Source organism: Pelophylax lessonae (assembly GCF_965119305.1).
Source record: "Pelophylax lessonae genome assembly, chromosome: 8".
Taxonomy (NCBI): domain Eukaryota; kingdom Metazoa; phylum Chordata; class Amphibia; order Anura; family Ranidae; genus Pelophylax; species Pelophylax lessonae.
Window position 1 is genome coordinate 69,713,514 of NC_138775.1, and position 27,094 is coordinate 69,740,607.

Below are 27,094 nucleotides of genomic sequence, written 5' to 3' on the forward strand. Positions count from 1 at the left end.
GCTCGATTCCCCTCACTTCCAATGGCACCCCAAATGCGGTGCGATTTTGCCGTGATTGTTGCCCGATGAATCGACGTAAAATCACGCAAACAGAATTGGGAGACGTCTCGCCTGTCGCCTAAAATAAGTTCTTGTGCTCCACCTTTTTGAGCTTCAGGCGTTTGGCTTCAGGGGACTTGGAGTGGAGATTTAAACCAACTCCATAGAAAATAATAGATTTTTCTTTCTCCTCCAGCGGTTTTAAGCTACAAAACTCTGAGGTGTGAATAGGTCCTTTTTGTATAACTTGAGTTTCTGTGGCACAATTATCGCAGGACAGCTAGCCCTTTCAGTTCAAAAGACTATCGAACGTATAATGTGCTAAAATGCATAAAGAACAATGTGTCGTAACGCTCAGGTGTCAATGGAGTCTTAGGCTCCGCTCACACCATCGGAGTGTATGTGCGATTTGGTGCGTTTCCATGCGTTGTGTGTACGGCAGCCCATTCATTTCAGCAAACTGTCCTACGTGCAAGAAACGTTAAAAAAAAAGTCCCTGCCCCTTCTGCACAGAATACATGCATTTTTGCGCATGTGAAAATGTGTGCATGGAGATGCCATTAGGAATTCGGAAATGAATTAAAGTGTTACTAAACCCAGGAGCCTGCATTCACTATATCCGGTCTCCCACAGTACACAGAGCATGGAAATGCCATTATTTTAGTAAATATAAACTTCTAAATACCTTTTCTCATCAGCAGTATATAGCAGCTTCTATTAGTGTTTGGTTAAAGTTTTCATTCTCCTCTGACTGTCCAATGAGGCTGCAGGATCCCTGACCCTCTGTCTGGACAGTGTTGATTGGCCCTGTGCTGATCACATGCACCCTCCCAAGAAAAAAAACTATACTCTCTAGCAGTACACACCATTGTGCAGAGTGGCTCCAAAGGCTCTGTGATATCAGCAGATAGATTGGGGACAGTGGAAAATGGGGAGGATCAGAGAAGACACAATCAAACAGGCTTTTTACACAATGCGGAGGATTAACCCCTTAGGTTCCACAGTGAGTATAACAAGCTTTACTGTATATACAGACTTATTTTACCATTGTGGGTTTAGTAACAGTAAGAAGTAATGGCACCACTGCATTTCTGTGTGTTGCAGGAAAGCGCACATTTTTTACATGTTCTCGCAATGCTGTAGTGGGAAGTTCTGTGAACACAGCCTAAAAGAGTCTGGAGAAAAGCTTTGAGCTCTCGTTTACATTGGAGCGATTTGTCATGCGATTTGACAGGTCAGATTGCATGACAAGTCACAGCCTATTGCCAGCAATGATAGGAAAAGGGGAAGGCAGTTTCTATGCCCCCTTTTCCTCATTGGAGAAGTGGCGGGAAGGGAGGTTTCAAGTTCTTCCTTTGGCGCAGTAAGGCAGGCTTTATCCCTTACTTTTTCCTCAGGGAAAAAGGGCGGGAAGAGCTGCCTGAGGTAGTATAATGTAGGCTGAGGAGGTCACGTGTATTGGGCCTATATTCCCCATCCCTCCCTCCCCCACACAGCGCAGAGACAGAGCTGCCATCAGCCTGCTCAGCAGGGGATCGGCGGATCGATCCCCCGCTGAGAAAAACGGAGTTCGCCGACGGACTTCAAGTGTGAAAGGGGCCTAAGTGTTGGTTCACATTTATGCGATGCGGGAACGCTGCGAATATACAGTGTGTTCCCGCATCGCATCCGCACAACAGGCAGTTCACACTGCCATATGCGATACGCTGGGGGTATCAATTCAAAGTTAACTACACCCCCAGATCAGATCGCAGTGCAATCTGAAAGTTCGCACAGAATCGGATCACACTAGTGTGAACCACCATGTGATCCGATTCTGCTGCGGACCAAAAAAAGGGTCCTGTGCGTGTTTCAGTGCGATTGCGGTGCGAATTCAGCCATACAAGCTGTATGGCTGGATTTGCACCGCACAGACATTGCATGTAATTTTAGGAGAAGTGCGCTCTGAATTACATGCGATCTCTGTGATCGCAGAAATGTGGTTGTTTTAATAATATTTTAAACCAATAATAAACGGCCGCGGCCAATAAATTCCCAAGTATTGTGTGTCTGCTTTATTTATTTATTTATCTATTTATTTGATTCAAGTTTTTTATTAAATTGTGAGTGCCGGGTCAGACTTGTGCGATGCGGGAAGGCTGCGAATTCGCAGCCTGTTCCCGCATCGCAAACGCACATCTGGCAGTTCACACTGCCATATGCGATACGCAGGGGGTGTCAATTAAATGTTAACGACACCCCCAGTTTGATTGCATATCGCAGTGCGATCTGACAGTTCGCACAGAATCGGATCGCACAAGTGTGAACCACTGTGCGATCCGATCCTGATGCGGCTGAAAAAAAGGGTCATGTGCGACTTTTGTGCGTGTGCAGTGCGAATTTCAGCCATACAAAGTGTATGGCTGAATTCGCACTGCACATCCGATCGTTGTAATGAAGGAGCAGTGCGCTCCGATATTACATGCGATCGCCGCACACGCTATAGTGTGAACCGGCACTTAAGGTAAAGGTGATTGTAGGAGCTCCTGCCTACTATCCCATGGAAGCATTCCTATCGGTGCGATGCAGCTCCGCACCAATTTGCAAATGTAGCTCCTGCACTACTTTTGGTGATTTTGGGCGTGAAGTCGCACAGATGTATTTCAAGTCGCACTGAAATTCGGCTTTGAAATTTGTGCAATTTCAGGTGAAGTTGTGCGATTTCAAAGCCGTGTTCCATGTGAATGAGGGCTTAGGGACATTTCTTTACCCAGGATTGGTTATCTAATTGCTGTACACTGTATGAGGTTTTCCTAAAAACGCATGCTGTTTATAATGCACAGTGCTTTTATTTCAGAGGTAATGCAATTGTATGCTGAAAATCAATATATGAACCAAGAAAAGCAGAAAAGCCTGGCTTTTGATGCCATCCCCTTCTGTATGTGCACACATCTTCCCAGCCTCTACTTTGACAGCCCCAAGTGTTTCCCAGAATCCTCCCCTCCACTTGTGATTGGTCAGCTGCAGTGTGGGCTGGTGTATGCCTGGGAGACTTGCAAGCTTCCCGAGTGATAGAGAGCACAAGACAGCGCTGTTAGCAAGGCTCATCCTCTGAGCAGGGACTATGGTCCTTGGCACACCACCACCCTATCTTTAAGGCTCTGTCTTCTGATTTGCAGAAAGGAGTGTCAGAGAATTAAACTGGAAGTCCAGGCGTCTCATCCTTCCAGGGGGACTATGAGCAGGATGACTGGGATCAGATCCAGCACTCAGCCGGGGGCAGATGGTAAGTTGGAAAACTTTTTTTTTCTCTTTATAAATCCACAATGCCTGTAAGCTGCTTTTGGGAGAGCAGATTTATGCTGTGTGATTTAACCTGTGCCCTCCCCCCCCCCCTGTCCTGTTTCTGGAAAGCAGCGATAGGGCTTATTCCCTGGAAGAAAACGTGATTTAAGTCAGCTTTGTTATTTGTTAATTTGATGTCTGCATCGAGGAAGTCCCAGGACTGATAGCAAACAATTGCCCAGTGCTGGATTACTACTGACGAGCCCTGATGCTAAATCCGCTCATTTACAACTGAAGTGCTATGGCGTTGTAGTGGGGGGACGGCTGGTGGACTGACGGTTTGGCTTTTGCTTAACGGACGATCATATTAAAATATTAAATTGTATATTGCTTCCATTGTGCGAGATCTATCATGAATGATTGTCATCAAAGGGTACCAATGCAAGAAAACGAAAAATTGGGGGTCCCTGTTCAACTATCAGGTGTATAGATATAGAAATAAACACGTGTAAGCAAAGAGTAGCCTTTTTGAAATATTAAATTGTATATTGCTTCCATTGTGTGAGATCTAACATGAATGATTGTCATCAAAGGGTACCTATGCAAGAAAAAAAAAATTGGGGGGCCCTATTCACCTATCAGGTGTATAGATATAGAAATAAACACATGCAAGCAAAGAGTAGACTTTTTGACACTTTGACCCTCTAATGGTCTAATATGCAACCGGGGACAGACCAAGAACACCACCTAGATCCTGCCACCTGCCTGCCCACATATGGTGTAAATGGGACCCCAATTCCAGGGGGCCCTATTGCAGCTGCACAGTCTGTGTATATGCCATTGTCTGTGATCATAAGGAAGAGGATGCTGTGTATGAATATGGCAGTCCATGGCTGATTGCTGTCATTATTTGGCTAACCTTGATAAGAGTTAAAGTGAGACCATCAGGTTAGATATATGGAAGCTGCCATTGCAGGCTCAAGAGTTAGTTCCCTTTCACACAGGCGGACCGTTCAGATCCGCCTGTCTGTTTTTTTGGCAGATCTGAACGGTCCCCCCATGCATCTCTATGGGGCATCGGATGTCAGCGGAGACATGTCCACTGACATCCGATCCGATCTGTCAAATCTGGACGGATGGAAACCCTATTTTCCATCCGTCCAGCGGATCGGATGAGAACGGACCGACGGTCCGTTCCCATCTGATTCCCCCATAGAGATGTATGGGGCTCTGACAGCTGTGTCTCTGCACACAGTGCAGAGAACAGCTGTCATTCTCCTGCTCAGCGGGGGATTGGCGGATCGATCCCCCCCGCTGAGAAAAACGGAGTCCGTCCAACGGACAGTGTGTGTGAAAGAGCCCTTAAGCAAGCCATAGGTTATTCAGTTTTCTTTCCTTCTACCACAGGTTGAAGGAAAGAAAATAGCTTGATTTCCCCAATAAACACAGTGGGCTGCAGGGGAATCCCGCCTACAGCACAATTGTGTTCTGCTGGTGTGGAGCATTTCCTGACGGCAGAACTTAATTACTGCTGGAGGCTATAGCTGCCGGCAGTAATCGCATGCAAAAACTAGACAGGCTGCTATGCTGAAGTCGACCGATGGATCACTTTCAGTATAACCAGCCTCTCCAAAGATGGTTCTGCTGAACCAGCCAAGATTCGATCCATCTATTACAGGTTTTATTCTAAAGCCCCATACACACGTGCAGATTATCTGCAGACTTTTGTCTGCAGATTTACCAAAACCATATAATATGAGGTCAAACCTAAACACTTTCAATTTGTATGCAATCCGGCAGGCCCTTGCACTACATAGAAAAGGTAAGTCTGCAGACAAAAGTCTGCAGATAATCTGCACGTGTGTATGGGGCATGAGCAAAGCTTCACTGTGTTGTAAGTCACTGACCTACAACATCAAGCCGGGCAGGCGAATAGACATTTTAACCTTTGCTGGGTGCATGCTTATTTTGGGTTAGTGACTCACTAGTTTTGTACCATCAAGGGTCAGGATAACTTTCTGGGAACCTGTGAATTTAAGGGCTAGTTGGGGGGAGATATTAAAAAGCACACTGGTGCAAAGCATTGCGACTGTGTCATTATAACACCCCCTTTGACTGTCTTTGCAGTTTAACGGGGGGCTGTTGCATGGGAACACTAAAAACATGGGTCTAAATGATCCCCTCTTGCATTCTGTGAAAAGTACCGCCAGCGAACGCAACCCCTGAAACAAAAGGGGTTGCACCAGAAATGCCCTGCCACCGAGTGCAATGCACACAATTGAGACGCTTTGGTGTGGCATTAACGGGGTTAAAACAGGTAGTGAGGAGGTGACATGTTGCCTCCTCACCACTTGTCAAACACATCTGAAAAGTGATCTAAATGTGGATCGCTTTTCAGATGCATATCAATTTAGCCACATATCTTAACATAACCTTTAAGGCAAATCGGCAAAGGCAGTGCCCATATCTCTGACCTCCCATGTTCTCTTTAACTGAGCTTTGCAGCTTAGGGGTTTATATTTCATGGCAGTAGCAAGGCATGCAAATCTGTTACTGTCACTTTGGAGTCTCACTTCTTCTGCAGCACAGACAATTTCATTCTTACTGCTTTCCCAGTGATGTGATGGTGAGCAGACCAGCGTAGCCAAGTTCAGGGATCTTACTATCTTACCACCAGAGTCCATGAGAGATGAGATTAAAATTTTCCATGAATCTAAGATTAATGGAATATTAGTTTTGGATGGAGTCCCTCTTTAGGTCTGGGCTTGTAGCCCCCCCCCCCTCCCAGATATTGGTGAAGCTGTGTTCTTGCTGAAGCACTGAGAGTAACGTCCGGGACATATGACTTTGTATAGGGATCGCTCTGACAAATTCCTCTCCAGTAATATAAAGACTATATTGTCTGTACTTCATGTCTGCTTTCAATAGTCCAGACTACAGCCGTTGGGATGGAAGGGTTTATTTTTTCTGCCATAGAGGCCTAAACAGCTCTTATTAGCTATACTGTATGTATATATGTATATATATAAACCCGACAACGGTCCACACTCTGGAAATGAAATCTTTTATGTGTAACAGTCTACATTGACCCAATAATGGCTGGACAATTGTCACCATTGCAGCTGTCAGTTATTCCACTGGAAATCATTGAGCGCTAAGCTGGAAGAGCTCACAGTGCAGCATGGAATGTAGATAATTGGTCGGTTATTTAACCCTTTAATGAATAGGTTCATTCTGTTTTAAAGATGAGTGAATCAATTGATTGGCTGGGGTGCACCAGGTGCTGTGCAGCTGGCCCTATAAGTTATCAGTTGTAGGGCCCAATCACCCTGGTGAGTGCGTTTTTTTTTTTTTTTTTGGTGCGCCAACTTGCATTGCGGTAAAGGCCCATTCACACTTGCTTTGGCCTCTGAGATGTGATCCACATTCAGATCGCTCTTCAGAGAGCATTAAGCCCCGTACACACGTACCGAATGTCGGCCGAACGATCGGCCGTCTTTTGTCTGGTGCTGTCCTGTCGGCTTTAAAGTGCTAAAGACTGCACACGAATTTTGTCGGCCAACAACAGCCGACTGCAGAAGTGATGCCATGTGATGGTTAACTTTCTGTGTCTTTTTTTCTTCTCTGAGCATGCCCAGTCTTGCTAATCGGCTGTTTGTCAGCCGAATTCTGTACTGACTGGCGAACAATCGGCCGTTCTGGTGTTGGCCAACAAAAATTTTATAGCCCGCACAACAGATTCTGTTCGGCTGAAAAGTCGCTGTCGGTTGTCGGAAGCATCATACTAACAAGCCTACAATCGGCCGATCGTTTGGCGGCCGAATATTTACGGCCGACAATCGCTACGTGTGTACGGGGCTTTAGATAGGTGGTGAGGAGGTGCTGTATTACCTCCTCGCCATCTGCTATAACTCCCTAAAGCCCGCACTAGCACCTAAGGTGTCTGAATGATCCCCTCGGTTGCATTCGGTGAAAAGTACCACCAGCAAACGCAACCTCGTGAAACAAACGGGGTTGCGCCACAAATGCACACAGTTGAGACACTTTGGTGTGGCATTAACGGGGTTAAAACAGGCAATGAGGAGGTGACATGTTGCCTCCTCACCACTTGTCAAACACATCTGAAAAGTGATCTAAATGTAGATCGCTTTTCAAATACACGTCAATTTAGCCGCACATCCTAACATAACCTTTAAGGCAAATCGGCAAAGGCAATGCCCATATCTCTGACCTCCCATGTTCTCTTTAACTGAGCTGTGCAGCTTAGGGTTTATATTCCATGGCAGTAGCAAGGCATGCAAATCTGTTACTGTCACTTTGGAGTCTCACTTCTTCTGCAGCACAGACAATTTCATTCTTACTGCTTTTCCAGTGATGTGATGGTGAGCAGACCAGCGTAGCCAAGCTCAGGGATCTTACTATCTTACCACCAGAGTCCATGAGAGATGAGATTTAAATTTTTCATTAATCTAAGATTAATGGAGATATTAGTTTTGGATGGAGTCCCTCTTTAGGTCTTCCTCTCCAGTAATATAAAGACTATATTGTCTGCAGTTGCAGGGAGCTTGCAGAACAGCCCAGTCACTTGAATGGGTCGCACTCATCGGGTGCTGTGCCTGCTAAATGCGACAGGGCCATGCTACTACCCCTGCAGCTAAAGGAGGATCAGTTGGGGGCGGTAAAACGCAGCTCAGTCTCGGGGGTTTTACTGCCCCTCAACCACTAGTGTGAAGGAGCTGTACTGCACAATGTAATCACATTATTCTCTTTGGTACCTGTTACACCAATGCAACATGGTGCAGTGTCATTTTTTAAAAGGTGCAGGTGCTTCTGTTGGTGCAGCATAATGAGTTTTTTTGACGCAAAGACTTTAAATAGAGCCAGGGTGGATAAAAATCAATTATTTTTGCTTTTAAATAAAAAAAAAAAATCAGACTTGTTTGATTTAAATCTGATTTTTTTTTTTTGGATTTTTATAGAATTTATTATTATAAAATGCTTTTGGAGTAAAAAATAAGATACATTAATAATTTAGTTTGTTCAGCATGAAATGGAGCTTAGTTATGTAGCATGAGGCTGTATATTCTGCAATATTTACATTTTTTGGTAAACTCACAATGAATCCAAGCTCTGCAAGCTAAGATACAGTATCTCACAAAAGTGAGTACACCCCTTATATTTTTGTAAATATTTTACTCTTTTTTTTTTTTTTTTTTTCTCATGTGACAACACTAAAGAAATGACACTTTTCTACAATGTAAAGTAGTGAGTGTACAGCTTGTATAATAGTATACATTTTCTGTCCCCTCAAAATAACTCAACGCACAGCCATTAATGTCTAAACCACTGGCAACAAAAGTGAGTACACCCCTAAGTGACAATGTTCAAATTGGGCCCAATTAGACATTTTCTCTCCCCAGTGTCATGTGACTCGTTAGTGTTACAAGGTGTGAATGGGAAGAAGGTGTGTTAAATTTGGTGTTATCGCTCTCACTCTCATACTGGTCACTGGAAGTTTAACATGGGACCTCATGGCAAAGAACTCTCGGAGGATCTGAAAAAAAGAATTGTTGCTCTACATAAAGATGGCCTAGGATGTTCCTAGGACACGGCGCGACCCCAATCTTGATAAAGAGCCAATGACGTGGCTCTTTACCCATATGATCGGCTGTGTCCAATCACAGCCGGTCACATGTAAATGAGGAAGTGCTGTTTATCGGCTCTCCTCGCCTCAGACTGTCAGAGTGTGTGGCCAGGAGAGCCAGTCAGCGGCTCCTCAGAGGAAAGTCCAGGAAAGGTAATCAGGGCACTGACCATCAGTGCCCTGATTACAGTAAATTACAATAGTGCCCAAAAAGTGCCTAATCAGTGCCCACAGTGACCTCAATCAGTACCCATTAGTGATGCCAGTCAATGCCCATCAGTGCCTGCTCATCTGTGCTGCCCATCAGTGCCGTCTGTCAGTGCCCATCAGTGCCGTCTGTCAGTGCCATCCATCAGTGTCCACCAGTGTCATCCGCCAGTGCCAATCAGTGCCACCTATCAGTGTGGCATATTAGTGCCTCCTCATCAGTGCCCATAAATGCCACCTCATCAGTGCCGCCTCATCAGCGCACATCAGTGAAGGAGAAAAATTACTTGTTTACAAAATTTACTGACGGAAAGTAAGAAAACTTTTTTTTTTTTTTTTTTTCAAAATTTCCTGTCTTTTTTTCTTTGTAAAAAATTTTTTTTGTAAAAAAAAAAAAAAAAAACGGCAGGATGTCTGCTGGAGACGTCCTCTGACGAAACGCGTAGGGTGGAGTCTATTAAGTCCTACGTCACTTCCAGTCTTTGGAGCTCGAGCCGTGGAACGCGGAAGCGTCCCGGCTAGCACGCTGATCTATAGCAGCCTACACTGTGAGTCACTACGTGTCTTTGTCATATTGATTGCATTTATATATTACATCATGGGGCTTCCTCTCCTTCGTTTGAGCATATAGATAACCCGCACTGTGCTCATCTGGACTGGAGTGAACCCCGGATATATTTTTTCCAGCTTTGCAATATTGCCAACTAACAGGTTGTATAAAAGGTGCGACACCTAGTGGTCACACAGGTGGATGCACTTTTTTTATTCTCATTGGAACTCTTTTCTATTTATAATTTAATAACAGTTCCTTCACTACTTTTTTGCACGCAGCACTTTCAGGAAGAATTCTTTATTTATTTTCATTTTTATACATTTATTATTTATTTGGAGCTCCGGCGAGCACCTACCCTCACTTGAACCTGCACTGTATAGTATTTCTGATTTGGAATAAATTTATCACTGTTCTTGTCTATTTATTTATTGCACTAGCACTTCATTTATTCACGGCACATTGTCTGTTTTTAGGACAACAATTGAGTATCTTCCCCAGATCAGTGGGGTAACTTTGTCACTTGTGCACTTTACATTTATAATCATACATCTTTTGGTTTCTCCATCATTTTGGTACACCATTCTTTCTAGCACTTTATTATTTATAGGTAGCGCCTTTATCAACCTTCTTGTATCTTATTTCATCTCTAACCCCTAGGGGTTTGGTTGTTGGCAGCTTACACCTCTATATATACCCACTATATATATACTGTCCCCAAACTCCATAGCGCTGGTCACTTTTGTCTCTTCACAGCACTCAAAGCTGGCCTGGGCAAGAAGGGGGTGAAAGTGCACTGTATTGAAGTGGTTAAACATACTGCTCTTACTTTTTATTCAGCACACCCTAGGGCAATGCTAGTGTTCTTTATTGCACATGTGCAGTGCACTAAGGGGCAGCTGTGTTTGTTTTGCCCGTGTATGCTTATTGGTGCTATTTAAAATTAATGGCAAAATACCCAGCATGTTGCACTAAGCATGCAGTTCTATGCTCACACAAGTAGGAATGGGCCCTGACCGAAGGTGACCGAGCACGGGTTTCTAGTGTGGTATTAATGTGTCTGAAATTTTAGGTTGCAGGTTTATATTTGGAAGATTTGCCCCCTACAGGTCAGATTGCCAACTGTACCCTGAATCTCTATTGTTACACTGTGCGTTGCGGTACCCCATACACATGTAGAAAATGCACTATAGGACAGGCAATGAAAGAGTGAAGACATGCCAGGGGTGATTCAGGGTGCATGAAAATATGCGCATGTGTTTTACGTGCAAATTTATTGTGTGTTTTATATACCGTTTAGCGTGTGCTGCATTTTATGAAGTAATTTCCTGACTCCGGTTTTTTTTTTTTAATTGCCCTGATATTGCACTTTAAAATTGGAAATATACTCCCCTTCATTCCAGTGTTGCGGTGTCCCGAAGCTCCTTCACTGGCCGCTCACGACTTTGGCCGGTGGTTCTGGTTTCAGATCTTCAGCTGTTTTGATTAGCCAGTCTGGGGTGACATCACTCATGGGCATGCATTGGAGTTCATTCATCTTGGCAGATGGCAACATTTTACACCAAGTGTGGGCAGGCAGATAAGAAACGTTATGCAGTAAAGACATAGGATGTCTCTTCTGCCATAAAAAACTGCCTATTGGGAATTTTGTTTATTAATAAAGTTCCACTTGAAAGCAAAACTGTGCTGGGGGGTCAGGAGCTCTTAGTATAATATACAAGTATACACAGCATATTGACCCAATATAAAAGACTAACTGTTTAGTTCATCCTCATCCAGTGCTATCAGGGCTATGCTCTCTATTTCTGCCCCACTTCTCCTTCCATACTTTATTGATTTATTGTTTCTTTTTTCTTAGAGCATTGGGCAGCCAATTCTGATGTAACTACTAACCATACAGTACATGTTGGAAATGCATTATGTCAGCACCTGACTCCATTGAGATTCATGCTGACAAGCGTTTTAGTAAAATGCTGCATTATCCATTTAAATACATGCAGCTGCTTTCAAATGGAAAACACAGCGTTTGGCAAGGAAAAACTGTACTTGACCTGTTTTGCTTATAGTTCAAACACTCCTTATTAGGAAATGCTGCAACCATCAGAATGCATGACAGTGCAAAGCAAGTCAAGCCCAGTCTGATCTGTCATGTCCTTAAGGGCTCTTTCACACAGGCGGACCGTTCAGATCCGCCTGTCCGTTTTTTTGGCGGATCTGAACGGTCCCCCCATGCATTTCTATGGGGCATCGGATGTCAGCGGAGACATGTCCGTTGACATCCGACCCGATCCGATCCGTCAAATCTGGACGGATGGAAACCTTATTTTCCATCCGTCCAGCGGATCGGATTGGATGGGATCGGGTGAGAACGGACTGACGGTCCGTTCCCATCCGATTTCCCCCATAGAGATGCATGGGGAACTGTCAGCTGTGTCTCCGCACACAGCGCGGAGAACAGCTGTCATTCTCCTGCTCAGCGGGGGATCGGCGGCTCGATCCCCCGCTGAGAAAAGCGGAGTCCGTTTGACGGACTGCTGTGTGAAAGGAGCCGAACATTCAGGACCCCTGCACACCATTTCCAGTGTGGGAAACAAGCATTACCGCACAAGAACGCATCTGTTAATGGCATCCCAAACGCATCTAGCAAAGTGCACACATTTGCAGCCACCAAACTGCATGGTACCGTAATAGCCTGCAATTCGGTGCAGAGCAATTTTTAAAGTCACACCTGCCTTACTTTTTGCTCGTTCCTGTGTGATCGGCAACCCATTGAATTAAATAGGCTGTCAAAAGTGCTCCATATGCAAACGTGAGTGTTGTGGGGTGGAATGACCCTGTTACAATCAGTATTGTCCAGGTAAAAAAAAAAGTCTCTCTCAAAGCAACTGGATGTGAAAAGGAATCCAAGGTCTTGCAGCTCCTTCCACTGGGTAATCCTCAGTAAAAACTAAAAGAAGTAACAGAGAGTACACTGGCATAGTGTAAAATCCTCAAAAAAATGTATTTATGTTCATAAAAGAACTGCAAGTATACGCATGTTGCAAAATAATGCATAAAGTCTCTGACCGACAGGCATAGCTGTCCAACCTTTAAAAACTGGACCACCAACAAAAGCATTACAGTCAATGTAACATCCTGACACTTGTTTCAAGGGCACATCCTCTTTAGCCATCGAGTTCTGATAAAGAAGGTACGCCCTTGAAACGCGTAAGCTAGGATGTTACAGTGAGCCAGTGCTCTTGTTGGTGGTTAAGTGTTGACGGTTGGACAGCTGTACCTGTTGGTCAGAGACGTTATGCATTATTTTGTGACATACATATACTTATGGTTCTCTTGTTAGAAGAATAGTGTATATAAATAAAATTAAACAGTTTTTTTATTGGGGATTTTACTTTCTTTCTTCTTTTTCCTTCTTTTCCCTTCTTTCTTCTTTCTTCTTTTCCCTTCTTTCTTCTTTTCCCTTCTTTCTTCTTTTCCCTTCTTTCTTCTTTTCCCTTCTTTCTTCTTTTTCTTCATTTTTATTTATTTATTTATTTAGTTTGCCATGTGTACTGCTCAGTTAAGGTCAATAGGATTTTTGCTGAACTGCATCTGAGGTGCATTTTAAATGCATATCAAGTACAAAAAAAAAAAAAAACCCACCTGTCAATATGAAAAATTATAAAAATAATAAATAAAAACATTCACTGCACTGCAAAAAGATGAATACTGCAGCAGGAAATAGTTCTGTTCTATTCATTTTTATTTTGCTTTTTAGTGGAGTTCTGCCTAAAAAAAAAATATATATATACTGTATATATTTATCATCTTTAGCATGTTAATATAACTTTCAAAAGTTGTTTTCATTTTTTTAAAATCTGCAGCTAAAATAATACCTGGTGATCCTGCCATGAATTTCCTGGGGCACACACTTTTGCTTTAGGGTGACATTGCTCTGTCCAAACTCCTAACTGTGCTGTTGTATTGGTACATACTCTCCCAATGGAAATTGCAAGTGACCTTGACAACACACATTGCACAGGCATTATTGCTGCTCCAAAAGATACAATAAACTAGTGGGGTGATTCAATGTGTCATTGTTCACTTATAACTGGAATATCCTTTGGATTGAGTGAATCTGTACATATACAAAGTACATGTGGCAGTAGCGGAAAAACAAACTTAGTTTTGGATAGTGGAGAAGCAAATAACATCTGAAGCGCACAATACTGTAAGTCCAAATTTCAATCCTAAAAAAGTCTTACTGAAAATAGTTTGTATGATTACGCTAACTGAAATCTAATACTTCGTAAAAAAATCCTTTGATGACAGCTGCAAGACTCCTGTATGGAGAAACTAATCGCATGCATTGCTCAGGTGTGATTTTGGTCCATTTTTCCACACAAACAGTCTTTAAATCTTGAAGGTTCCGTGGACCTCTTCGATGAACTCTGATCTTTAGTTCTTTCCATAGATTTTCTATTGGATTCAAGTCAGGGGATTGGCTGGGCCATTCTACTAACTCTATTTTCTTTCTTTGAAATTAATTGAGAGTTCCCTTGGCTTTGTGTTTGGGATCGTTGTCTTGTTGAAATGTCCACCCTCGGAATCTATGACCGTGCTTACTTCATTCTCTCCGCTTGTGGGGCGCTGTTAAATATTCAGCCAATCTTATCTCCCCCCATTTGCCTCTAATGCGTCTCATCCTTTGCCCCATGTTCAAGCCTGGCTATGTTAATCCTCTGCAATTTTCCTGGTAGATGGACCACGGTTTCGTGGACATCTATTCACTGTTCACCCCAACTAAAATGCTTCCCTTTGGCGCTCTTAGATCCTTACATGATATCCCCTTACGTGAACATTATAGATACCCCCGCTCCGACACTTCCTCCAACAACTAATCAAATCCAAACCTTTGCCTTACACGTTGACACCCTTCGAGAGCCTCTGTAGGGCGAGACCCCACTCCCCGGGACTCATATCGCTCTTTTATGCCTCTATTAACTCTCGTGACAAACCTCCGGTCTCCACTTATCATTCGCAGTGGGAAACAGAGTTGGGGAGGCAGTTAGATAAGGAAGACTGGCAACATATGACAGCTCTATCGAAGTGTTCTCGTAATGTACTGATCTTAGAAAATGCCTATAAGGTGTTCTACAGATGATATTGCACCCCTGCTAGGTTGGCCAGGTTTATACCAGCATATTCTCCCCTGTGCTTCCGGGGATGCTCCCAGGAGGGGACTATGGCCCATATTTGGTTGACATGCCCCAAGGTTTGCAGACTATGGATCAGGGTCTACGCTCTGCTTCGCAATATTTTCCATATTAATTTAAAGAGAGACTCATATGAGGCCCTTTTATGTAAACCGATACTTGAACTGTCTCGTCCGCAACGCCTATTGGCTCATCTGTTTACTGCTACGAAATTTGACTATTGCCAGGTCTTGGAAGACTCCATTGCTTTGCTTCGAGGCAGTCAAAAACTTTATGAATGACATTCTGACCAATGAAAAACTGACCGCTATAGTTACTGATTCCCACGATAATTTCCTTAAAGTATGGGACCCCTGGATGTTGTATATTACTCCGTCCAGATTCCATGCGACACAATTTTATGACCACTGACAGATTAGGTGAGTAACATTGATTATCTCATTACAATGGCATCTGAATGCCGGTGGAATATATTCAGCAGCAAGTAAATAATGTTGTCCCCGAAGTTGATGTGTTGAAAATAGAAAAAAAATGGGCATGGTTGTTTGTTGTGTTTGGTGCTGTGTAGCTGCAGACCAGTCATGGTGCCCATGCTGATCCATGTCCACAGCAAAAAGCTCCTACAGTGAGTACATGAACATCGGAACTGGACCAAAAAGCAATGGAAGAAAGTAGCTAGGTCTGATGAATCACATTTTTTTTTTTTTTACATCATGTGAATGGTCTGGTGTGTGTGCGTCACGTACCTGGGGAAGAGATGGCACCAGGATGCGATATGGGAAGATAGCAAGCCGGCAGAGGTAGTATAATGCTTGGGGCAATGTTCTGCTGGGAAACCCTGGGTCCTGCCATTCTTATGGATGTTACTGGACATGTACCACCTACCTAATCATTGTCCTGACCAAGCACACCCTTTCAGGAAAAGGGTATTCCCTGATTGCTGTGACCCCTTTCAGCAGGATAATACACCCTACCAGACTGCAAAAAAGGAGGTTGGGACTTTAAATGAGATGCCAGACTGCAAAAAATTGTTTAACCACTTGCCGCCCGCTGCCCGAATATATACGGCGGCGGTCAACCCCTCCCAGGCAAAGTGACGTACCAGTACGTCACTAGCCTGGGGGCGAGCGCGCACCGCCGGAGGCGCGCTCCCGCCCCCGCTCGTACCCGACGAAGCTGGCGCGTGTGACCGGCGGACCCGATGTCCGCCGGTCACTCGCGATCGTCGGGTAGAGAGGGAGAAAGGCAGGCGGCTAATGTAAACAAAGCCGCCTGTCACTCTCCCCTGTGTAAAAGCACAGATCACTCGGTCCTGCTATGTAGGACCGTTGATCTGTTCTGTTACACCACTAGCCACATCCAATGACAGTTAGAATCACGCCCCTAGGGACACACTTAACCCCTCCCTCTCCAATAAAGTTAACCACTTCCCTCCCAGTGTCATTTTTACAGTAACAGTGCATATGTATAGCACTGATTACTGCAGTAATGTCACTGGTAGCCCCAAAAGTGTCAAAAATGTCAGTCAAGGGTCCGATCTGTCCACCGCAATGTCGCAGTCCCGAAAAAAAATCGCAGATCGCCGCCATTACACGTTAAAAAAAAAAACAACAAGAATTGCAAAAATCTTTCCCTTAGTTAGTAAACGCAATAACTTTTGCGCAAACCAATCAAAATACGCTTATTGTGATTTTTTTTTTACCAAACATATGTAGCCGAAAACAAATTGGCCAAAAATTTAAAAAAAATTAGATTTTTACATTTTTGGGGGGGGGGGGGGGGGGGATTTCATAAAAAAAAATGTGAAAAATATTGTTATTTTTGCAAAATTGTCGCTCTTTTTTTGTTTATAGCACATGATCAAAAAATCGCACAGGTGATCAAATACCACCAAAAGAAAGCTCTGTTTGTGGGAAAAAAAGGACGTCAAATTCGTTTGGGTACAGCGTCGCACGACTGCGCAATTGTCCGTTAAAGTCACGCAGTGCCGAATCGCAAAATACCCCCCTGGTCAGGAAGGGGGTAAAATCTTCCGGGGCTGAAGTGGTTAAGAGTAGTTTGAGGAACGCAACAACGAGTTTGAGGTGTTGACTTGGCCTCCAATTTCTCCAGATCTCAGTCTAATCTAGCACTTGTGAATGTGCTGGAAAAACAAGTCTGATTCATGGAGGCCCAACCTCCTAATTTACAGGACTTATTGGATCTGCTACTGACCACTTGGTGCAGATATCACAGCATACCTTCAGAGGTCTAGTGAAGGCCATGCCTTGATGGATCAGGGCTGCTTTGACAGAAAAAGGGGACCTACTCAATATTAGGTGGGGGGTCATGAAGTTATGATTGATCATAGTGTGTGTACTTTTGTGTATCTATATATGTATAGTGAATATATAATCCTATTATAATAGTACAGTAGGAACAAAGCAATAAAAACCAGTCAAAGGCTATAACACTTCTCTGCTCCATCAAAATCGTCTAGTGTTGGGCAATAAATGGGAAAATTAAATTAAAAAAAAAAGCTCCTTCCTGGTCAGTTATATTTTCTTCTTCCTCGGCACTTCATATAAATCCTTCTCTATTTTTCAGATTTGCCTGCGGCCTCTGTATGTGCAGCGCTCCCCCCCTCCCTCGCTCTGACTGTGCGTTTGTTTGGGTTCCGTATTGCAGACAGGCTATTCCTCAACATCAATTTAATACTGTACTACGGGGTGTGATTATATTTTGTGCACAAACAGCTATTCTTGTGTAGAACTGTAATGATCGGAGATTACAAGTCTAGTTGCCAGACGGCTAATTGCAGGCAAAACATGTCGGCAGCAATTAAAACCTGCTAAAGTGGGCACGGGAAAGCAAAATATGCAGATGTGAAATATGAATTGCGACCGCTACAAAATAGAATACAAAAAGAGCAATGGTTTTCAATGCCGCTAATGCTTCTCTAAGGATAAGACCACATTCACTCCTCAGTGTTTTTCTTGCCTTACATTTTTATAGCTCCCAATTTTCCATTATTTAAACTAAAATTTTCACCTACTTAAAGCTGAACTCCGGAGAAAATTCCAAGGTACTCTTGAAGTTGGACTTTCCCTGCATTGCAAGGGATACATTCTCATTTTTGTCCAGGGAGCCATTCAAAACAGTTTTACTAACCTTATCCCTCGGTCCTGCAGGCTTCCTCTCCATGCAACCGGTCCCTCCAAGTGTTTTGTCTTTGGTGCTCCGTCGGTCACAGGCAACTATGATGTCATCATATACAGTGCAGGCCCGAGCATCTGCCAAAGAAAGTGAGGATGCTAAAGGCCCATCCACACTTACTATGCGAGTGGTAAAGGGAAGAAAAATTATTTTTATGGTACCTTTTAGAAAAAAAAAAAATGCAGCATTTAACCCTTACAGAGCAGGAGGAAGTCCCTCTGTAAAGGCATTTTTAAATATATCTGACTTTCAGCTTTGATTGTGTTGCTCCACAATTAAAATTCTGCAATTTTTTTTGTCAAAAGGGAAATTACACTTTCCTCATCCAGATGCAAGGGACTGACAAATACAGACAGGTGAGTCTTCTCCCTGCACATTTTAGTGATCCTGTTACTGGCAAATTTTTACCAGTACAAGATCGCTAGTGTGACATTGGCTAAATGCCAAATGGTCATACAAAGAACTTGTAATGGGGGAATTGGGTTAAATTCCTTCAATATGTAATGGAATAAGTCTTTAACCGGAAACCCGATCGCCGGCGCAATTTTACTGCAGCAGGCTGGCTCTCCTCCGCGAACCAACAAACCGTGATCGCTCCCTACTGAGAGAGAAGGACGGTCAGCTGTTGTAAATGCAGCCAACCGTTCTTCTCTCTGAAATGATCACAGAGCGCCTGTGAGCCTTCTATATAGGATCACAGGTCTCTATGGTCATTTTAAAAGCCCATCCCCCAAACAGTTAGTAAACACTCCCCTACGCTCACACTTAACCCTTTGATCACCCCTAGGTTAACCCCTTCCCTGCCAATGTCATTATTACAGTAACAGTGCATATTTTTAGCACTGATTACTGTAGTAATGTCACTGGTCTCCCCCAAAAGTGTAAAAAATGTCTGTTAGGGGTTCGGTCTGTCCGCCGCAATGTCGCAGTCCTGCTAAAAATCGCAGATCGCCGCCATTAATAGTAAAAATAAATAAATAAATAAAGATGACATAAATTCCCTTAGTTTGTAGATGCGATAACTTTTGCGCAAACCAATCAAAATACACCTATTGGGATTTATTTATTTATTTATTTTTACCAAAAATATGTACAAGAATACAAATTGGCCTAAAAGGATGAAAATGTTTGATTTTAATTTTTTTTTTTTTTTTTTGGGGGGAATTGTTATTTTGCAGAATGTGAAAAATATTGTGATTTTTTTTTTTTTTTTTTGTTTATAGCGCAAAAAAATAAAAATTGCACAGGTGATCAAATACCACCAAAAGAAAGCTCTGATTGTGGGAAAAATAATTACATAAATTTTACAGCATTGCATTGGATTGCAGTTGTCAGTTAAACTAACGCAGTGCGGCATAGCAAAGCCAGGTCATGAAGGGGGGAAAATTTTCCAGAGGTCAAGTGGTTAATCTACCATTGCAAGAATGACACAGCCATTGGCTACGTAAAAATATAGGTAAACTCCCAGGATGGTGTTGGAACAGAAGGAATAGTGTCATAAAGCCAATGACCAAATGTAGTCCTTTGTGGGGAAAAAAAAAGGACATCAGTTTCATTTGGGTACAGCTTTGCACGACCGCGCAATTTGCTGTTAAAGTAAAGCAGTACCGAATGGCAAAAAATGGCCTGGTCATTAAGGGGGCAAATCCTTCCTGCCCAGAACTGGTTAAAGATGCCTGTCCTGAAAGGGAATTTAATTGGCTGCCATTGCTGATCCTTATAAAATTATATTTTCAAGTTTTTTGAGCCACTGACCTGAAAAAAGCATGCAGCAAGTGAAGTCAAACTAAAGTTAGAACTCCTAATCCAGGTCAGTGGCTCAGAAACCATTGAAGCCAGAGAGAACGCTTTTATTTTCAGGCAGCACACTTTCTTAGCAAATTTAATTTCAGCTCTAATTTAAAGTGTATGTCAAGGTAAAATAAAGAAGAATATGCGGTACATCGCTTCAATACTTTATTCCTTTAAAGTCCCTGCAAGTACAGAAAAGTTCCTGTTGATCTGCCAGAAATGCAGTGGGCTCCTAAGTCCTATATATCCTACAGTTTGTAGACGCTATAATGTTTGCATGAACCAATCAATATACGCTTATTGGGGGTTTTTTTTTTTTTGTAGCAAAATACATATTGGTCTAAATTTATGAATAAATCAGTTTTTTAATTTTCCATGGATAGGTTTTATAAACACAAAGACACAACCACACCATAAAGTCCTGCAAGGTATAGAAAAAATATCCCACAAACAGGTGGAGGGAACTTTTCCACACATATGTGTTGTGATATGTTTTATAGCAGAAAGTAAAAAAATAATTTTTTTTTATTTTTTTTAACTGTTGAAATTTTTTTGTTTATAGCGCAAAAAATGAATGAATAATTAAAAAGTATCACAAAATTTTATTCAAATATAATGACATACAAATTACATATAATAATCATATTTAAAAAATCTACATTGTTTGATCACATTTGATCATTTCATTAGAGAGCTCCCATAAAGGGTACACAGTGATGCATAACCGTTGCTGGAACTACGCGTTTCGCAGTGGGTGCTTCCTCAGGGTTCAGCAAGAGTGTTTATACATTCATATTAAGCATGTTATCATGATCCTTGTTTGGTGGTCAGAGTGGGAAGTGTAGAATTTATATATACATTTTTTTTAAAAACAAATAGAGGAGTCTGCCATAGATCCCTGTATAGCTTCATACAGCGACAGGTATTAGATATAAGAAAGTGGGATCAATTTTTATGCTCTTATACTGATATACTGTCAGTGAAGAGAGGTATGAAAAAATCAAGCTGGGATAACAGATGTAAAGCAAATTAGTGCGTATATGTAGAGGATCTGTCAGAGTAGATCATCTGCCATGCAGTGTTTGTCTCAGGTTTTGATCACCAGTCGGTCTACAGGCTGTTAGCATTCAAGCTTATTTTCCACCATATTCCCATCTTTTCAACCGAGGTAAGAGCTTACACAGTTATCTTAAGAGGCACATTTAAATCCCCCTTGGTATAGCTCGACCAGTTTGGTTGATCTATACCCCCCCCCCCCCCCCCTGTTTTTTCCATATTTACACTATATGGGGGAAGGTGCCATTATACTCTTTTTTTTGATTGTTTTGGGTCATGATCTCCCCCTCCACAGTTGACTCTCCTTGAGTAACTGCCCGTCTTCCAGAATCTCCTCCATGCTCTTGAGACTGTGCTGAAAGACACAGCAAACCTGGCAGAGGCAGGTATTGATGAGCCATCTTGGAGGAGTTGGACTGCCTCTGCAACTTCAATGGGGTCCTGGTATCTTCTCATGGTACCAGTAGTGACACTGGCCAAATGAAAAACTAGTGAAAAACAGTCAGAAAAGAGGAGTAGGGAAAAAAATGTCAGTGGCCTCCGCCTGTAAAACCATTCCCATTTTGGAGATTGTCTCATTGTTGCCCATCTAGTGCCCCTGTTGTTATTTTATTAATACCAAAGCAGCTGAAACTAATTAACAACCCCCTCTGCTACTTAACTGACCAGATCAATATCCAATGTGTTTAATTGACTTGATGCTATACTTTGATTGAAAAATGTTCCCTACATTTTTTGAGCAGTGTATATTCCTGAATCCATGCTAATTAATGTGGATGGAGAAATCTCCTCTGCCTGCTGTTGTATTCAGACAGCCGGAGCGCCCGTGGCTGTCTGAATCCCAAACAATGACTGATAGGTTGATTTGATTGGATGCAGTCATTGTTCGGGAAAGGAATCGGCCAAGATTCAACGTATTGCCAGCGTAAGAAAGCACTCTGATCTGTATAAATATTCAGGATCGGTGAAAGAACTGAAGACACTGGATCAGTATAACAGGCAGGCACCTAGCTTTTTTAAGTGACATCGACAAGAACGCCTAACACTTTTTTCCTTAAAGAGGTTGTAAATTCTGCAAAAAAAAAACCCTTGCATAATGAGGCATGCCCGCACACCGCTGACAGGTCTGACATTTTCCCCGGAGTTTCTTCCGGGTTTGCGTGCTCCGGGCAATGTTATTGGCCAGAGCCGTGTTGATGTCACTCCAGCGCATGCGCGCGGGAGCTGCCACTCACGGCGCGAGGCTCGAAGGGAATGGCACCTGTGGCCGTTCCTTCAGAGCGCGTGCGCCAGTGATGTCACTGGCTGCATGTAATGTAAATATCTCCTAAACGGTATACCTTTTAGAAGAAATTTGCACTACATATAGGTAGGCCTTATTATAGGCTTACTTATAGGTAAATGTCTGCAGAGGACGTTTACTTCCTCTTTAAAGCTCCATTCACACTTGTACAACTCCAAAATTGCGCTGACTTTGGAGTGCAACTTTGACGCAACTTCGGATGGGTGCAACTCGGATACAACTTTGGCTTTGACCAGTGATATTGGACAGCTGTTGCACAACTGTTGCATTGTATAACATTTAGGTACAATGTTCATGCAACTTTTGAGTGTTAACCTTTAAAGAGGAAGTAAAGCCTCCTCTGCCTCCTCTGCAACTTTTACCACTTGTACCTATAGGTACTCTAAATATCTCCTAAACATGTACCGTTTAGAAGATATTTAGCTTGCATGCAACCAGTGACATCACTGGCGCATGCGCTCTGAAGGAACGGCCGCTCGTGCCGTTCCTTCAGAGCCAAGTGCCGTGAAAGTCGGCTCCCGCGTGCGTGCGCGGGAGTGACATCACCGCGGCTCCAGCCAATCAGATGGCCGGATGCCGCAAAGCAGGAAGAATGACTGAACATGTCGCCCCCAGGAGGGAGATGAGCGAGCTGCACTGCGGAGCTTCGTTCTAAGGTAAGTATTTCATAATGAGCTAGTATGCGATGCATACTAGCTCATTATGTGTTTGTGTTTCAGGTGTTGTTTTTTTTTTTTTTTTTTTTTTTTTTAATTCTGAGGTTTACAAACTCTTTAAGTCTTCGCCCCCCAAATTGCCTGAAAGTCGGACCAAAGTAGTGCATAGTCACACATATATGAATGGTTATAATTGGAAAACATGGGAAAGGACAACTGGTGTCCAAAGTTGTGTGTGACAAGTTGCACAAGTGAATGGTGCCTTGAAGAAAAAGGTTTCGAATTAAAATATGAAGGCTTCACTTCTTTTAGTCATTGACCCAGAACAGGTATAACATGATGAGGAAAGTAATGTCAGAAGACTTGAAGATCCGTATGACAGCCAGGAAAGGTTTTCTGTGAACTGTATAAGTTCATGTTCCCAGATGTTCCTCTCGTGTTCAGGTTTGAAGATTGAGTACTTTCATATGTTTCATGTGGTATCCTGGTCTGTAGAAGTGAATTCCCACTGGTGTGTCCTCAGGGTTTTCAGTCATCCTTGTGTAAAGTTAGGTTAGTTACTTCATTACAGATCTCTCTGGAGGGCATTTATTGCAGCGTACCATGTACAGTAATCCCCCGCTCCATCGCGGTTCAGTTTTTGCAGTCCCGGTAATTCGCGTTTTTTTTTTTGTAATGTTATTTTACTATATAAATCATTAAAAATTTAATATTTTTGTGTTTTCCATAGCTCTTGCTATGTCTCTCAGTATCTTTTATGTGTTTAAATGAGTTTCTATTGTTTTAAAAGTGTGTTTAAAGACCTTAAAATGCTTCTACACGTGCAGTGACAGTAAAATAAACACGCCTACAATGCATTTTAATAGGGTTTTTCTATTTCGCGGAATTTCACTTTTCGCGTCTGGGCCCGGAACGTAACCCCCGCAATGGAGGGGGGTTTACTGTAATCCACATTTAGATAAGGCATTACAACAATTATCTATAAAGCAGAATACCTCTGTGAATCTATTATCTGCATTTCATCTGTGTACAACGTGTGGGAGCCGCTCACATTCCCTTTCTGTACAATAGATTGTACCGGTTTTAGAGGATTTGCATACTGTGCATCCGGAAAGTATTCCCAGCGCTTCACTTTTGCCACATTTTATGTTACAACCTTATTTCAAAATGGATTAATTTGATTATTTTCCTCAAAATTCTACAAACAATACCCCATAGTGACAGTGTGTAAAAGTTTGTTTGAAAAAATAAAAAAACAAAACTAAACGCATGTACATAATTATGCAGTCTTTACATACTTGTTTCACCAGACAGGAAGTGAAGATAAAGTTTCAACAAAGAACATGAGCTCAACTGTGCATTTTTACCACCCCCCAAATGCATGTCTAAATTTAGGCTTGCAGAACCCCAGATAGCGGTAAAAACCTTACAGGGCTTCTAACCCTCCTTCACTGACTCTCCCACCCACTCTCCAAAACTAATGTAGTACTACCCCCATGGGAGCTGCTTAGATCGGATTCCCCTGGGTTACCCGTAGCAACAACTTGTAAATTCTTAGCACTTTAAGGGCTCTTTCACACGGGCGTTTGAGAGCTCCGCTGCGGTCCTTTTTTTTTTTTTTCACGGAGCGGATGACATTTCTGTCATCCGCTCCGTGTGTCCGCATATCATCCCATCCGTTTGCGGATGATATGCGGACCTAATGTAAGTCTATGGGGATTGCGGATGACACCGCTGACATCCGATTTTTTTCCTTCCTTTCCGTTTTTTACACGGAGGAAAAATAGGGTTCTGTTCCGTTCGAAAAAACAGAACAGAACTGAAAGGAAGGAAATCGGATGTCAGCGGATGGTATTCCGCTGACATCCGCAATGCCATAGACTTACATTATGTCCGCAAATCATCCGCAAAAAAATAGGATGATTTGCGGACATACGGAACGCCCGTGTGAAAGAGCCCTAAGTCCTTGGCTCAGTCAGTAAACAGTCCAGGGGATTTGTTTTTTTGTGTTTTTATTTAGAACTTGGATAGGAGAAGGGATGAGTGGGATACTCCAACTTGTTAACTATGCACAATCTTGAGGACTTCTATCTGTATTAAATGCGGCAAGGCCGCTGCTTCACCCTGCCACTGAAGTGAAGTGTTGAAAGGCGAACTATACTATAGATTGCTCTTCAGGGTCTAACTTGGCACCCCCTTTCTCACTGACTCTGTGTGCTGACCTTCTGTCCACTGACCTCACTAGAGTGGTCCCCTTCCTGGGCAGACCCCTTGGCAAGCCCCCTGGTACTCACAGACACTGTTTTTCCCAGGTAGCTCTGCTTTCAGCTCCACTGTCAGTTTCCTTAGGACTACTCCGGTTCGGCCCCACACCTGGCTGACTAGGCCGACTGCCTGTGACCAACTTCCTCAGCATGCAGGAGGAGAGGAGAGACAACCATCGCCCTAATCCTGGGATTCTGCTTCCCGCCAAAGACGCCTTGTCACACATGCCCTCAGCTTTTATGGTCAAACCCAGGATGCACTGCGGTTGTGCCCTCCCACTGGGACTGCCACAAAAGCCTGTGTGTGCTGGCTGGGTTTCCTCCACTGTCCAACAGACTCCCCTATTGGATACAGTGGGGACACTCCCTCAGACCAGGTGAATCACACCTGGACACATGTAACAGGCATAACTAACAATCCTGCTCCCTGATAAGCAGAAGAGCAAAACAAATGCTTTTACCTATCACCTGTCTAGGAGGGTGCAATAAAGTTTTGGGTTTAATAGAAACTTTCTGTCTTCTAACACGAAAGAAGACCACATGATATAGCTTTATGAAATGAGGCTGAACAAGTAAAGCGTGCCATTCTTTTTATTTTGGAGGATAAGTTCACTGACTTTAAATCAGTGAGCTCCTCCATGTTTATAAGCACTGTTGTGCCATAGTTTTAGCCATGAACATTTGCTTTTCTAACAGCTGTAGAGTAGACTGAGGAAAGCCAGAGATGTCACGCATGTATAGCAGCTTGTGACCCGGAGCTGTGTGTGCAGAACAGGCTTGTAAAACCTTCATTGTAAAACAGCTGTGTAGAGCCAGGGCGGGAGACGGCGGCTAGGCCCGGCACTGACATAGCTGCCATCTGAGAAGCAGGCAGAAACTGGGCAGCTGTGCGGATGACATGCCATGTGATCCTGTTGTAAGCCTCGTGGCCAGCAACTGCCAGAAGCCAAATGTTTATATACACATGTAGGATGGTATAGCCGTGGAAGAACAATGTGTCAGTTATGTACCGAAAAATTCCAGCAGTAGATTTGTGTTGTTGAGCACTTAAAGCCGTAGTATACCGATTTTTTTTTTTTTTTTTTTTTTTTTACTTTTACCTACAGGTAAGCCTATAATAAGGCTTACCTGTAGGTACAATGAATATCTCCTAAACCTGCACGGTTTAGGAGATATTTGCACTGCATGCAGCCGCTGACGCTAGCGGCGCATGCGCTCTGAAGGTCCAGCGGATCTTCAGAGTTCCTTGCCACTCAGAGCGCCGGAGCCGCCGAACCCGGAAGAGACGCCGAGGGATCATGTCTGCTCCCACAGCGGTGTCCGGGGGTCCATGTCGGGGCTTCGTTCTAAGGTAAGTATTTCATAATGAGCTAGTATGCATTTTTTTTTTGAATATACTACCGCTTTAAACATAAGGGGCCTGTAGAAGCCAAATATCATGCAGAGAAATAAGCAAGCTGACACAGTTAATCTCCTCATAAAATGCTAGTTGCCTGGCAGTCATACTGATCCTTTAATGTCTATACTTCCTCAAACTCTGACTCAGAATAAGAAGGCATAAGGTGAAATCAGAACTCCAGCCAGATGCTGCTTGGTGCCAAAAAGAGGAAAACTAGAACCTCTGTTAGAGCTTTATTTCTGTCTGTATCTGCATGGCAGATTATACCCTCACTTCCTGCGTTTTGAAACCATTGTCACCAGGACAAAGCAGTAAAAACCTGACAGTTCTAATCCTTTTCCATTCTGCGTCTGCAGGAGCTTGGCATTGCACTCGCAATCTGCTGATCGCTGGTGCAATCACAGACTGCAGCGTAAAAAAAATAAATAAAATAAATGCACATTAATTTATTTTTTTTTTTATTCGCGAAATTATGATGTGCGTTTATTTTTTACAAATAGTGAATTTTAGGCCTGGTTCCCACTAGTGCGA

General features: G+C 43.1%; 1 protein-coding gene across 1 annotated transcript in view; it reads left to right on the top strand.

Annotated features, from left to right (window-relative positions):
* The first annotated feature begins 3,093 nt into the window (after window positions 1-3,093).
* FGD3 (FYVE, RhoGEF and PH domain containing 3) overlaps window positions 3,094-27,094 on the top strand; it is a 429,081-nt gene continuing 405,080 nt past the window's right edge. Inside the window, exon 1 of the mRNA XM_082266526.1 lies at window positions 3,094-3,304. Coding sequence (XP_082122652.1) covers window positions 3,256-3,304 — 49 coding nt within the window. The 5' untranslated portion in view covers window positions 3,094-3,255. The remainder of the gene's footprint in view (window positions 3,305-27,094) is intronic.